The sequence below is a fragment of the Salmo salar genome, chromosome ssa05 (assembly GCF_905237065.1).
Source record: "Salmo salar chromosome ssa05, Ssal_v3.1, whole genome shotgun sequence".
NCBI classification, from domain to species: domain Eukaryota; kingdom Metazoa; phylum Chordata; class Actinopteri; order Salmoniformes; family Salmonidae; genus Salmo; species Salmo salar.
The window spans coordinates 73,186,081-73,199,678 of NC_059446.1; the positions used below are offsets into that span (position 1 = coordinate 73,186,081).

Here is a 13,598-nt window from a genome sequence, read left to right on the forward strand (position 1 = left end):
AGCTGCCTGGGCGGCAAAGTATATATAATCCCCTGTTTCTATCAAGCCCTAGACAAAACAACCAACTGCTTCTCAAATCACATACAAACTACTGCTTGTATCAAACCCTATGCAAACTACTTTAGATCTCAAAAGGAGAAAGGAAACCTTTGTGCACTGCAGAGGTGCTGGTTGTGGAGAGATCAATAAGATCTCAGTCACACATTGTGCAATCATTATCCAGAGAAAATGGTGATAGATGCTATAGATCTCACATGAGGCAGTGTGTAACGACACAACTATTACAGTTCATCAAATCATCGGTCAGTATCTCTCCTCCTGAATGCAGTTATGACAAGACATAACAACATGACATAATATAAACTGACATAAGAGGAATAACGGAATAATGGAATAGAAGAGGACGTCAGAATGGATGTTGAGAAGTGGCCCTTAAGGAAAGGTGAATGTGAGAAACATCTCCTATCCTCTAGGAATGAATCCTATTCTTTAGTAATCCCCACATACAGTATAATACCTTCCTATTACCAGATCCATCCTCACTTAACACCTCCTGTTACTAGAGCCCTCCACCATACTGCACCATTGTTCAGCCTGGGGTACACAGAGGTAAGAGCAAGGGCATGCTAAACGCAACAAATAACATAAATAAAAGCAACAACAAATAGAACCTGTGAGTGCACGTCTGAACGCTCCGTTTCCCATGCATGGAGAGTTTCCCACGTGGTCCGGGTGTTTAACTCTTACCCAGGATGTTGTTTCATAGATTCTGGCACCAAATTGGCATTATCAGTGTGTAGGCAGCTAAAGGGCTTTGTCCGCCATGCCACGAGCAAAGCCGATTAAAAAACGAGTCAAGCCAAACAAGGAGCATCCTATTGAGACAATACAGTGCTTTTGTGTGTGTGTGTGTGTGTGTGTGTGTGTGTGTGTGCGTGCGTGCGTGCGTGCGTGCGTGCAGACTGTAAAAATGACAATTAAGCATTAGTGTTTTGACAGCCTCTGCTAAAAACAGCCTTTCTCACTATTACAGGCTAAATCTCTCTTTCTCTCTAATCCCCGACATGGAAATGGACAATGGACAAATACAGTGCTATAATAACACCCTATCAGAATTCAATTATTGAATTATCTGGCTCACCGTCATCTCTATTTCTACTGAAATGTCTATATGTGTCTCTACTATTCCTTTAGTTTTAGTCCGTTTCTGTCCTTCTCTCCCTCTGTCTCTTTGTGCCTCTCTGTCTCTCTCTCTGGTCCTCAGTTTATCTGTAATGACTATAAAACTGTCGCAGCACAAGTTGTGATGATCCCTCCAAACAACACTGACACACACAAACTACATATTTCCTTTCATCAGATGGAAGACAGAGAGAAAAAGGAGAGAGGAAGAGAGGAAGGTATATAAAAAGAGATTCTCAAGAATAGTAAAGTGCTGCTACTAATGCCTGAAAGCTATAGTTCAGCATCCCTCATTCCTCAGGCCTCATCCCCTGTTCAGCATCCCTCATTCCTCAGGCCTTATCCCCTGTTCAACATCCCTCATTCCTCAGGCCTCATCCCCTGTTCAGCATCCCTCATTCCTCAGGCCTTATCCCCTGTTCAACATCCCTCATTCCTCAGGCCTCATCCCCTGTTCAACATCCCTCATTCCTCAGGCCTCATCCCCTGTTCAACATCCCTCATTCCTCAGGCCTCATCCCCTGTTCAACATCCCTCATTCCTCAGGCCTCATCCCCTGTTCAACATCCCTCATTCCTCAGGCCTCATCCCCTGTTCAACATCCCTCATTCCTCAGGCCTTATCCCCTGTTCAACATCCCTCATTCCTCAGGCCTCGTCCCCTGTTCAAGATCCCTCATTCCTCAGGCCTCATCCCCTGTTCAACATCCCTCATTCCTCAGGCCTCATCCCCTGTTCAACATCCCTCATTCCACAGGCCTCATCCCCTGTTCAACACCCCTCATTCCTCAGGCCTCATCCCCTGTTCAACACCCCTCATTCCTCAGGCCTCATCCCCTGTTCAACATCCCTCATTCCTCAGGCCTCATCCCCTGTTCAACATCCCTCATTCCTCAGGCCTCATCCCCTGTTCAAGATCCCTCATTCCTCAGGCCTCATCCCCTGTTCAAGATCCCTCATTCCTCAGGCCTCATCCCCTGTCCAGGGTCCCTCACTCCTATGATCCCCAGTTCATCTCAGCATAGCATTTGCCCCCGTTCCCATCATGACCCAACAAGTCATCACCATCTCCCCCCAACAGTACCCCACCATATTCCCTCAGCCAGTCCCAATTCATTCCCTCCCCCTTCCCCTTGGCCCTAACCCTCTAGTATTTGCAGATCTGTAAGGTGGAAGCAATATGGTGGAAGCTCTACCATAGAACTGCTGATACCTATCCAGACCTTACAGATCTGCAAACATCAAATGGTTAGGACCAAGGGGTAGGTGTAGGGAGCGTCTTGCCTTACCCTTTGCCCTTTGACCTCCATCTCCCCCTTTCTCCTCCCCTCTCCTTTTTATCCCCTACCACACCTTAAACCTTCCCCAAGTCTCCCCTCACTCTCTACATCCTTCCCCTTCCTCCTTCCTTCCTTCCTCCTCCCCTGTCCTCACCATCTCCCGCCCTCCTTCCTCCTCCCCTCCTTCCCTGTCCTCACCGTCTCCCTCCTTCCTCCTCTCATCCTCCCTTGTCCTCACCGTTTCCCTCCTTCCTCCTCCCTCCTTCCCTTGTCCTCAACGTTTCCCTCCCTCCTTCCTCCCCCCGTCCTCCCTTGTCCTCACCATCTCCCTCCCTCCTTCCTCCTCCCCTCCTCCCCTGTCCTCACCGTCTCCCACCAGCTGTAGCAGGGCCAGGTCGAGGGGGCGTTTCCAGCGGGAGTTCTTGTGCAGGGCGATACCGTAGCCTGTGGTGGCAAATACCTTCCCAGAGCCTATGGTCATCACCTTTGACAAGCAAACATCAATCAATCAATCAATCAAGCAAGCAACTACTCACTCACTCAATCACTCCCTCACTCCCTCACTCACCCAACCAATCAACCAAGCAATACATCACATTTTGTATTGCTATTTTCACAAATGCAATTTTCACAAAGTGACAGCAATCCGCTATCTAGCTGACAATAAAACACAATAAAGGAGTAAATAGATAGAACACATCAAGTCAAACTTGTCTGGTCATCACCTTACAACCCTCGTCTTTCCTGGCCATGTAGTTCAACACAGCTGCATCGTAGATAAAGGCATCCAACTTCCTGTAGAGAGAGCGGGGGAGTTAATAGAACAGGGGGATGGGGTAGAGAAAGAGAAAGGCAAGAGCTGAGAGAGTGAGAGAGATCTGAAGTTAGAACGAGAGAGAGGGAGGAGAGAAAGGGAGAACGTGCCAAAGAGAGTGAAACGTGAAGAGAGTGAAAGAGAGAGGGGATGGAAGGTGGAGAGAGAAGGATTTATACAGTACTGTGAGAAAAGAGATGGGAGGAGAGAGCGAGGGAAAGAAGATTTACACACTTCCGGGGCAAAAGACACATGGGGGAGAGAGATAGAGAGTGATGAGGATTATAAAGTTTAAGCACAAACACACCGAGAGAACACACAGGGGAGGAAATAACCAGAGAGAGAGAGAGAGAGAAGAGGGGTGAGAGAGGAAGACAGAGGGAGCGACAGAGAGCATCTCATTCCCAGCACATTAACAGTGTTCTATAAATGGGGTGGCGAGGCAATCGGGGAGAGATGATGACAGGGGCTTAGTGACAGTAAACTGTAAGGATTATACAACCCAGCAGACATATGATGCAGATTTAACAAGAGAGGAAGAGAGAAGGAGGGAAAAGAAGAGAGGTATGCAGAGAGAAGGAGAGGGTAGAGGAGAGGAGAGGGATGCAGAGAGAAGGCGAGGAGAGGGTAGAGGAGAGGGATACAGAGAGAAGGAGAGGAGAGGGTAGAGGAGAGGGATGGAGAAAGAAGGAGAGGAGAGGGTAGAGGAGAGGGATGGAGAAAGAAGGACAGGAGAGGGTAGAGGAGAGGGATGGAGAGAGAAGGAGAGGAGAGGGTAGAGGAGAGAGATGAGAGATGAGAGAGAAGGACAGGAGAGGGTAGAGGAGAGAGATGGAAGGAGAAGGAAAGGAGAGGGTAGAGGAGATAGATGGAAAGAGAAGGAGAGGAGAGGGTAGAGGAGAGAGACGGAAAAAGAAGGGGAGGAGAGGGTAGAGGAGAGGGATGGAGAGAGAAGGGGAAGAGAGGGTAGAGGAGAGGAATGGAGAGAGAAGGACAGGAGAGGGTAGAAGAGAGGGATGAGAGAGAAGGAGAGGAGAGGGTGGAGGAGAGGGATGGAGAGAGAAGGAGAGGAGAGGGTAGAGGAGAGTGATGGAGAGAGAAGGAGAGGAGAGGGGGGAAGTATTTGACTGTTTCTGTAATATAGAGTGGGACAGAGAGGACGTTTTAGGGTGAGAAGTTTTAGGGTGAGAGGTTGATATTGTAAGAGTGAAGTTTAGGGGAAAGAGTGAGAGTGAGGGGATCATCACATAGACATAGTTCAGATCCCAGAGGGGACAGAAAGAAAGACAGACCCAGTCTTGAGGTTGTTAATGGCGTCCTCCACCCCTCTCTGGTTATATTTGACCATGTAATGGTGCATGCCAGGGTAGTTACTGCGGATGTTCTTCTCTGTACTCCCGTTGGGCACCGTGCCAAACTTCAGAGGGGGGTACTGCTCTGTGGGGTGCTGGAACTGAAAGAGAGGTGAGAAAGGTGAATTTGAGCTGGGCTAAACACCCCTATTTTATGTAGAAACAGTGGGCCTATATTTGAATAGAGAGGGGAGAAGCCTGTGCTTTGCTACAGTACAAGGAAGTATATTTTTTTCTACATCAGAGAACCATAGAGACCAAACCACATAAACAGTATGAATCCAGTTGTAAAATAAATGTATCTGTAGCCATGTCCAATCACCATAACACTGAGCAGTATCACTACAACAAAGTATTGACCATAAAGCACTGAGCTGTAATAGACCATGACAGTACACTCAACATCAAGCTCAAAATACCATGCTATCATATTCAACCAAAACATTGAACATCAGAAAGCAGAGAGAGAGAAAGAGAGAGAGAGAGAGAGAGAGAGAGAGAGAGAGAGAGAGAGAGAGAGAGAGGAGGGAGCCTTGACATCAAAGTGTGCTTGCGAGTGAAATTGATGTTAAACTGAACATATTTTTAAAGATTGGTACATCAGAATCGAACCCTTACCTATAACCCTTACCTATAACCCTTACCCACCTTACAAAAAAACCACACCATCATTCTTCAATGTTTACCTTTTTGTCTGAGAGTCCAGAGACAGTGTCTATGTACTCCTCCTGGATCATGAAGGCAGCCAGGTTGGCTGTGTAGGAAGCCAGGAAGATGACAGCGAAGAAGGCCCAGATCAGCACCATGATCTTACTGGTGGTTCCTCTGGGGTTCTCCACCGGGACCGAGTTATTGAACACAATGGCCCACAGCAACCATACAGACTTTCCTATGGTGAACGTAGAGCCTCCTGCCTCTAGATGGAGAGAGGGAGATAAGGATAGAGGGAGAGGAGGGGGTGGGGTGGGGGGAGAGCAGGGTTGGGGCAGAGAAGGAGTTTGGTGGGGTGGGGTATGAGGGAGAGAGAGAGAGAGAGAGAGAGAGAGAGAGGGAGGATGTGAGGGAAAAGGAGGAGGAGAGTCCCTCACTGGAAAAGTATGAGTGCATCCAGGCAATAGTCCTCTCAATAGAACTTTAAATGAAGGCCTGCAGTGTTAAAGGGATACCAGCATGCTAGCAGATACCAATAGACTTCCAGTCATTGCGCTAACGCTAGTTAGTATTGGCTCGCGAAACCACCTCTAACTTCCTTCATACTGGACACAGAGACATACAAATAGTATCCATCAGTTAATCTGACTTTGGGGAAGTGGATGAAGGGAGTCGTTGGCAAAATCCGAATTACAGTCTCCCTTTAATACACTCAGTAGTGGACAAACCAGTGCTATAGTTTAGGACTCAACAACAAGTGTTTTCAACCCATTTTACTGTATATAACACCCTAAGCAACGTTATGGACAATATTGTTCCACTCAAGATGAACTAAATATCCAAAACCCCTGGAATGACTGATCCATGCCTTATGATAAGGTATTGGTACTGACCTTGTTTTTAGCATACATTCTTGTGTTTTATTTCCTGTTTTTATTTGATCTGACATAGTATTGATTCCATGCTCTTTTTAAGATCCTATTGTGGATTTTCTATTTCTTTACCTTTGGTATTGAACACTGCATTGATGAGGAAGAGCTTTAAAGTAAGCATTTCACTGTACTGTTTACACCTGTTGTATCCCATGCACGTGACATAAACTTTGATTTGATATAAGTAGATAAAACCTTGCGGATTCCCTCTCAAGCACTTTCAGTAAATATTGAACACCACCGCTTTCAACACTGAGATGTAATCATACACTTAATTTCACCACTCATGGTCCAATCTTCACCAAGATCAAACACTAGAACACTTATTTTAAATGACAGGAAAAAGGGATGAGAGATAAGAGAGATTAAGGGAATGTGTGAGAGGAGGACAGAGGTAAAATATGTACAGCGCAGCAGTCATGCTGTAAAAGATTGGAGAGAGGGAGAGAGAGAGAGGGAGAGAGAGAGAGGGAGAGAGAGAGAGAGAGAAAGGGAGAGAAATAGAGAGAGAAATAGAGAGAGAGAGAAAGGGAGAAAGAGGAAAATAGAGAGAGAGAGAGAGAGAGAGAATGAGAGAGAGAGAGAGAGAGAGAGAGAGAGAGAGAGAGACCAAAGAGAGAGAAGGAGAGAGAGCGCGGAGGTATCGGACAGAGGCGGGAAGCATACAGAATATGACAGCGGTGCAAACTGCACTGCTAAATAATATATGTCTGCTTCAATATTAAACAAATAGGGCTGCAATGCAACATATGAGAGAAAGTATTGGTTTCCATCCTCTGATACACACACTTTGATACCAATCTATTTTTCTGCAGTGATACTTGATTGACTGACCAACCAACATCAACAACAACAACAACAGCACAAACAAGGCATAGAAATGTCCTGTGGTGATGGACATGTACATCAGCCAAACACTGTGTAGGGAGGGTATTCTGGAATGTTCTGTCACTTGACCTATGAGACACTGAACATATAGAACAACTGTATGGAATTGTGTATCCATTCAGTCACCTAGGAAACAACATGGCTACCAAACATGGACCTAGCATAGCCTCTTTCTAATGGAACTCTGTCACTTACTCTTTCCGCTGGAAAGGCTGCGGTTGTATCCGACTGGACTGAAGAACTCAAATATGAAGACGGTCACAGCCACCACGGTCAGGCACATGACGAACATCATTACCCACACTGCTGGACTGTAGGGCTCTGAGGGAGAGGAGAGGAGAGGAGAGGAGAGGAGAGGAGAGGAGAGGAGAGGAGAGGAGAGGAGAGGAGAGGAGAGGAGAGGAGAGGAGAGGAGGATCAACAAAGACATTCAGTATAAACACAACTTAGAACACTTTAATAACTCTACCTACATGTACATATTACCTCAACTAACCAGTACCCCCTTAGAACACTTTAATAACTCTACCTACATGTACATATTACCTCAACTAACCTGTACCCCCTTAGAACACTTTAATAACTCTACCTACATGTACATATTACCTCAACTAACCTGTACCCCCTTAGAACACTTTAATAACTCTACCTACATGTACATATTACCTCAACTAACCTGTACCCCCTTAGAACACTTTAATAACTCTACCTACATGTACATATTACCTCAACTAACCTGTACCCCCTTAGAAGACTTTAATAACTCTACCTACATGTACATATTACCTCAACTAACCTGTACCCCCTTAGAACACTTTAATAACTCTACCTACATGTACATATTACCTCAACTAACCTGTACCCCCTTAGAACACTTTAATAACTCTACCTACATGTACATATTACCTCAACTAACCTGTCCCCCTTAGAACACTTTAATAACTCTACCTACATGTACATATTACCTCAACTAACCTGTACCCCCTTAGAACACTTTAATAACTCTACCTACATGTACATATTACCTCAACTAACCTGTACCCCCTTAGAACACTTTAATAACTCTACCTCCATGTACATATTACCTCAACTAACCTCTACCCCCACACACTGACTCTGTACCGGTACCCCCACATACTGACTCTGTACCTGTACCCCCACACACTGACTCTGTACCTGTACCCCCACACACTGACTCTGTACTGGTACCCCCACACACTGACTCTGTACGGGTACCCCCACACACTGACTCTGTACCTGTACCCCCACACACTGACTCTGTACCTGTACCCCCACACACTGACTCTGTACCCGGTACCCCCACACGCTGACTCTGTACTGGTACCCCCACACACTGACTCTGTACCTGTACCCCCACACACTGACTCTGTACTGGTACCCCACACACTGACTCTGTACTGGTACCCCCACACACTGACTCTGTACCTGTACCCCCACACACTGACTCTGTACCTGTACCCCCACACACTGACTCTGTACTCGTACCCCCACACACTGACTCTGTACTGTTACCCCCACACACTGACTCTGTACTGGTACCCCCACACACTGACTCTGTACCGGTACCCACACACACTGACTCTGTTCTGGTACCCACACACACTGACTCTGTACTGGTACCCACACACACTGACTCTGTACCGGTACCCCCACACACTGACTCTGTACCGGTACCCACACACACTGACTCTGTACTGGTACCCACACACACTGACTCTGTACTGGTACCCACACACACTGACTCTGTACCGGTACCCACACACACTGACTCTGTACTGGTACCCCCACACACTGACTCTGTACTGGTACCCCCACACACTGACTCTGTACTGGTACCCCCACACACTGACTTTGTACTGGTACCCCCGCACACTGACTCTGTACCGGTGCCCCCGCACACTGACTCTGTACCGGTGCCCCCGCACACTGACTCTGTACCGGTGCCCCCGCACACTGACTCTGTACCGGTGCCCCCGCACACTGACTCTGTACCTGTACCCCCACACACTGACTCTGTACTGGTACCCCCACACACTGACTCTGTACTGGTACCCCCACACACTGACTCTGTACCTGTACCCCCACACACTGACTCTGTACCTGTACCCCCACACACTGACTCTGTACTCGTACCCCCACACACTGACTCTGTACTGTTACCCCCACACACTGACTCTGTACTGGTACCCCCACACACTGACTCTGTATCGGTACCCACACACACTGACTCTGTTCTGGTACCCACACACACTGACTCTGTACTGGTACCCACACACACTGACTCTGTACCGGTACCCACACACACTGACTCTGTACCGGTACCCCCACACACTGACTCTGTACTGGTACCCACACACACTGACTCTGTACTGGTACCCACACACACTGACTCTGTACCGGTACCCACACACACTGACTCTGTACTGGTACCCCCACACACTGACTCTGTACTGGTACCCCCACACACTGACTTTGTACTGGTACCCCCACACACTGACTCTGTACCGGTGCCCCCGCACACTGACTCTGTACCGGTGCCCCCGCACACTGACTCTGTACCGGTGCCCCCGCACACTGACTCTGTACCGGTGCCCCCGCACACTGACTCTGTACCGGTACCCACACACACTGACTCTGTTCCGGTGCCCCCCGTATATAGTCTCGCTATTGTTATTTTACTACAGCTCTTTAATTACTTGTTACTTTTATTTCTTATTCTTATCATATTTTTTGGAAACTGCATTGTTGGTTAGGGGCTTGTAAGTAAACCTTTCACTGTAAGGTCTACACCTGTTGTATTCGGCGCATGTGACTAATAAAATGTGATTTGATTTGATTTGTTGATAGAGGCGACAGAGAATCCATCAGAGCCCAAACCAATCTAAGTTACAGAGCTCCGCGAGCAAACAAACCAGCTAGCTAACACAGCATAACCCACTACTCCAGTGTTTCTGTGTCTTCCAGTCCATTCAGTTTACTGTAATTCAATCTAAAAAAGTATTTCACCTGCTGACAGACTGGAAGTATAAGCTGAAACAACGTGACAAAGTAAAAGTAACAACAAATGCAAGTAAAGATTGAACCATTTGACGGAACCACAGTACTTTTGAATTGGGAGAGGGTAAGCTGATCCTAGATCTGTGCATAAGGTTCACTTACATTTTAGTCATTTAGCAGACTCTCTTATCCAGAGTGACATACAGTTAGTGCATTCATCTTAAGATACAGTAGCTAGGTGGGACAACCACACATCACTGTCATTGTAAGTACACTTTTCCTCAATAAAGTAGCTATCAGCAAAGTCAGAGCTAGATATGGAGGGGGTGGAGAGTCATGTGCAAGTGAGAATTTAATTTTTACCTGGACCATCAATAATGTCCAGATATACTTCAACCTCAACAGTCATCAGTTCCTTCACTCACCCAGGAAGGCAGAGGGTGAGACGGTTCCGTTGCTCCGGGAGACCATGACGCTGATGCCCGTCTCCACGAAGGGGACGGAGAAGTCCACGACCTCTGACCTCTCCTCGTTGATGGTGAGGGATCCGATGGCCATGTCTGCTCGCTGTCCCACCACCTGATGGACGGGAGGAGAAACTACATTCAGAGAGATAGAGGAGTACACTGGCCTCATAACACATTATTATAGGATAAACTACATTCAGAGAGATAGAGGAGTAGACTGGCCTCATAACACATTATTATAGGAGAAACTACATTCAGAGAGATAGAGGGGTACACTGGCCTCACAACACATTATTATAGGATAAACTACAGTCAGAGAGATAGAGGGGTACACTGGCCTCATAACACATTATTATAGGATAAACTACATTCAGAGAGATAGAGGGGTACACTGGCCTCATAACACATTATTATAGGATAAACTACATTCAGAGAGATAGAGGGGTACACTGGCCGTATAATACATTATTATAGGAGAAACTACAGTCAGAGAGATAGAGGAGTAGACTGGCCTCATAACACATTATTATAGGATAAACTACATTCAGAGAGATAGAGGAGTAGACTGGCCTCATAACACATTATTATAGGAGAAACTACAGTCAGAGAGATAGAGGGGTACACTGGCCTCATAACACATTATTATAGGATAAACTACATTCAGAGAGATAGAGGAGTAGACTGGCCTCATAACACATTATTATAGGATAAACTACATTCAGAGAGATAGAGGGGTACACTGGCCGTATAATACATTATTATAGGAGAAACTACAGTCAGAGAGATAGAGGAGTAGACTGGCCTCATAACACATTATTATAGGATAAACTACATTCAGAGAGATAGAGGAGTACACTGGCTGTATAATACATTATTATAGGAGAAACTACAGTCAGAGAGATAGAGGAGTACACTGGCTGTATAATACATTATTATAGGAGAAACTACAGTCAGAGAGATAGAGGGGTACACTGACCTCATAACACATTATTATAGGAGAAACTACATTCAGAGAGATAGGGGGGTACACTGGCCTCACAACACATTATTATAGGAGAAACTACATTCAGAGAGATAGAGGGTACACTGGCCTCATAATACATTATTATAGGAGAAACTACAGTCAGAGAGATAGAGAGGTACACTGGCCTCATAACACATTATTATAGGATAAACTACATTCAGAGAGATAGAGGGGTACACTACCTCATAACACATTATTATAGGATAAACTACATTCAGAGAGATAGAGGGGTACACTGGCCTCACAACACATTATTATAGGATAAACTACAGTCAGAGAGATTGAGGGGTACACTGCCACATAACACATTATTATAGGAGAAACTACAGTCAGAGAGATAGAGGGGTACACTGCCACATAACACATTATTATAGGAGAAACTACAGTCAGAGAGATAGAGGGGTACACTGGCCTCACAACACATTATTATAGGATAAACTACAGTCAGAGAGATAGAGGGGTACACTGGCCTCATAACACAGTATTATAGGATAAACTACATTCAGAGAGATAGAGGGGTACACTGGCCTCACAACACATTATTATAGGATAAACTACAGTCAGAGAGATAGAGGGGTACACTGCCACATAACACATTATTATAGGAGAAACTACAGACAGAGAGATAGAGGAGTACACTGGCCGTATAATACATTATTATAGGATAAACTACATTCAGAGAGATTGAGGGGGTACACTGCCTCATTACACATTATTATAGGAGAAACTACAGGCAGAGATAGAGGCTACAGACAGATTATAACACAGGTCTAAAAACAACCCCTATCCTCCTTCGCCTCGTCCATACACCTATAACAGGGTTCCCCAACTGGCGGCCCGTGGCCTGAATTTGGCCCGCGGGTGGTTTTATTTGGTCCCCCAAGTCAACAAATTATTTGTAATTCTGTTACGGCCCCCCGACCATCCGCTCAAGAACAAATCGGTCCGAGGCTGAATATAGTTGATGATCCCTGACCTATAACCTGTCAGACCCTAGATATGGGTTAGCACCTTATGTAGTCTGCTGAATGGGCTACAACACAGTTTAAACACCAGCGCCACGTGTCTCCTCCTACACATCTCTTCATCACACAAAGTGAGTTAGCCCCCCCCATCTAAATCGAAAATTGCTGTGTCGGCTGATTGAATAAGTGAAATGTTAATCTGCATTAAACACGGCACCTCCTCATTTCAGAGTAAATCAGCAGAAAAGGGGGAGCGAGCAGCAACGCAACACACACAGTCAAGTCTCTGGATTTGCTACCTGATCAAAGAACGGCAGGCTTTGAAACATCTGATCAAAAGACAGAAATTAGCCTGAGAAAGTAAAACGCACTTCACCATTTGCATGTGAATATAGGTGGATAGACACCATTGGTCCTGGTTCAAGTCATAAAGATGACAGATAAAGAAGTAAAGTAGGGAGTGAGATTGTTTTTGCTGCCATGACAACCAGGCTGTACCAGCGTTCCCGTGGGACCTGAGGAGGTGCAGCGGGACACTTCCACCAAAAATCTCCCCCCTGTTCCACTCGCTCACAGTGTGTGTGTGTGTATGTGCCTGTGTGTGTGTGTGTGTGTGTGTGTGTATGTATGTATGTATGTGTGTGTGTGTGTGTGTGCTGGTATGTGTGTGTGTGTGTTCACGTATGTGTGTGTGTGTGTGTGTGTGTGTGTGTGTGTGTGTGTGTGTGTGTGTGTGTGTGTGTGTGTGTGTGTGTGTGTGTGTGTGTGTGTGTGTGTGTGTGTGTGTGCTGGTATGTGTGTGTGTGTGTTCACGTATGTGTGTGTGTGTGTGTGTGTGTGTGTGTGTGTGTGTGTGTGTGTGTGTGTGTGTGTGTGTGTGTGTGTGTGTGTGTGTGTGTGTGTGTGTGTGTGTGTGCGTGTGTGTGTGCGTGTGTGTTCACTATGCGTGTGTGTGCAGGACACTTTCCCGAAACAACAGCCCCCTGTTTAGCTCTCAGAGGGCCTGCCAGAAAAAGAGCTGTAATA

General features: G+C 46.2%; 1 protein-coding gene across 1 annotated transcript in view; it reads right to left on the reverse strand.

Annotated features, from left to right (window-relative positions):
* LOC106605741 (glutamate receptor ionotropic, NMDA 2D) overlaps positions 1 to 13,598 on the reverse strand; it is a 71,350-nt gene that overhangs the window by 23,658 nt on the left and 34,094 nt on the right. Inside the window, 6 exon segments of the mRNA XM_045717749.1 lie at positions 2,828 to 2,945; positions 3,187 to 3,256; positions 4,568 to 4,728; positions 5,314 to 5,543; positions 7,294 to 7,419; positions 10,542 to 10,695. Of these exon segments, the coding sequence (XP_045573705.1) occupies positions 2,828 to 2,945; positions 3,187 to 3,256; positions 4,568 to 4,728; positions 5,314 to 5,543; positions 7,294 to 7,419; positions 10,542 to 10,695 (859 nt within the window).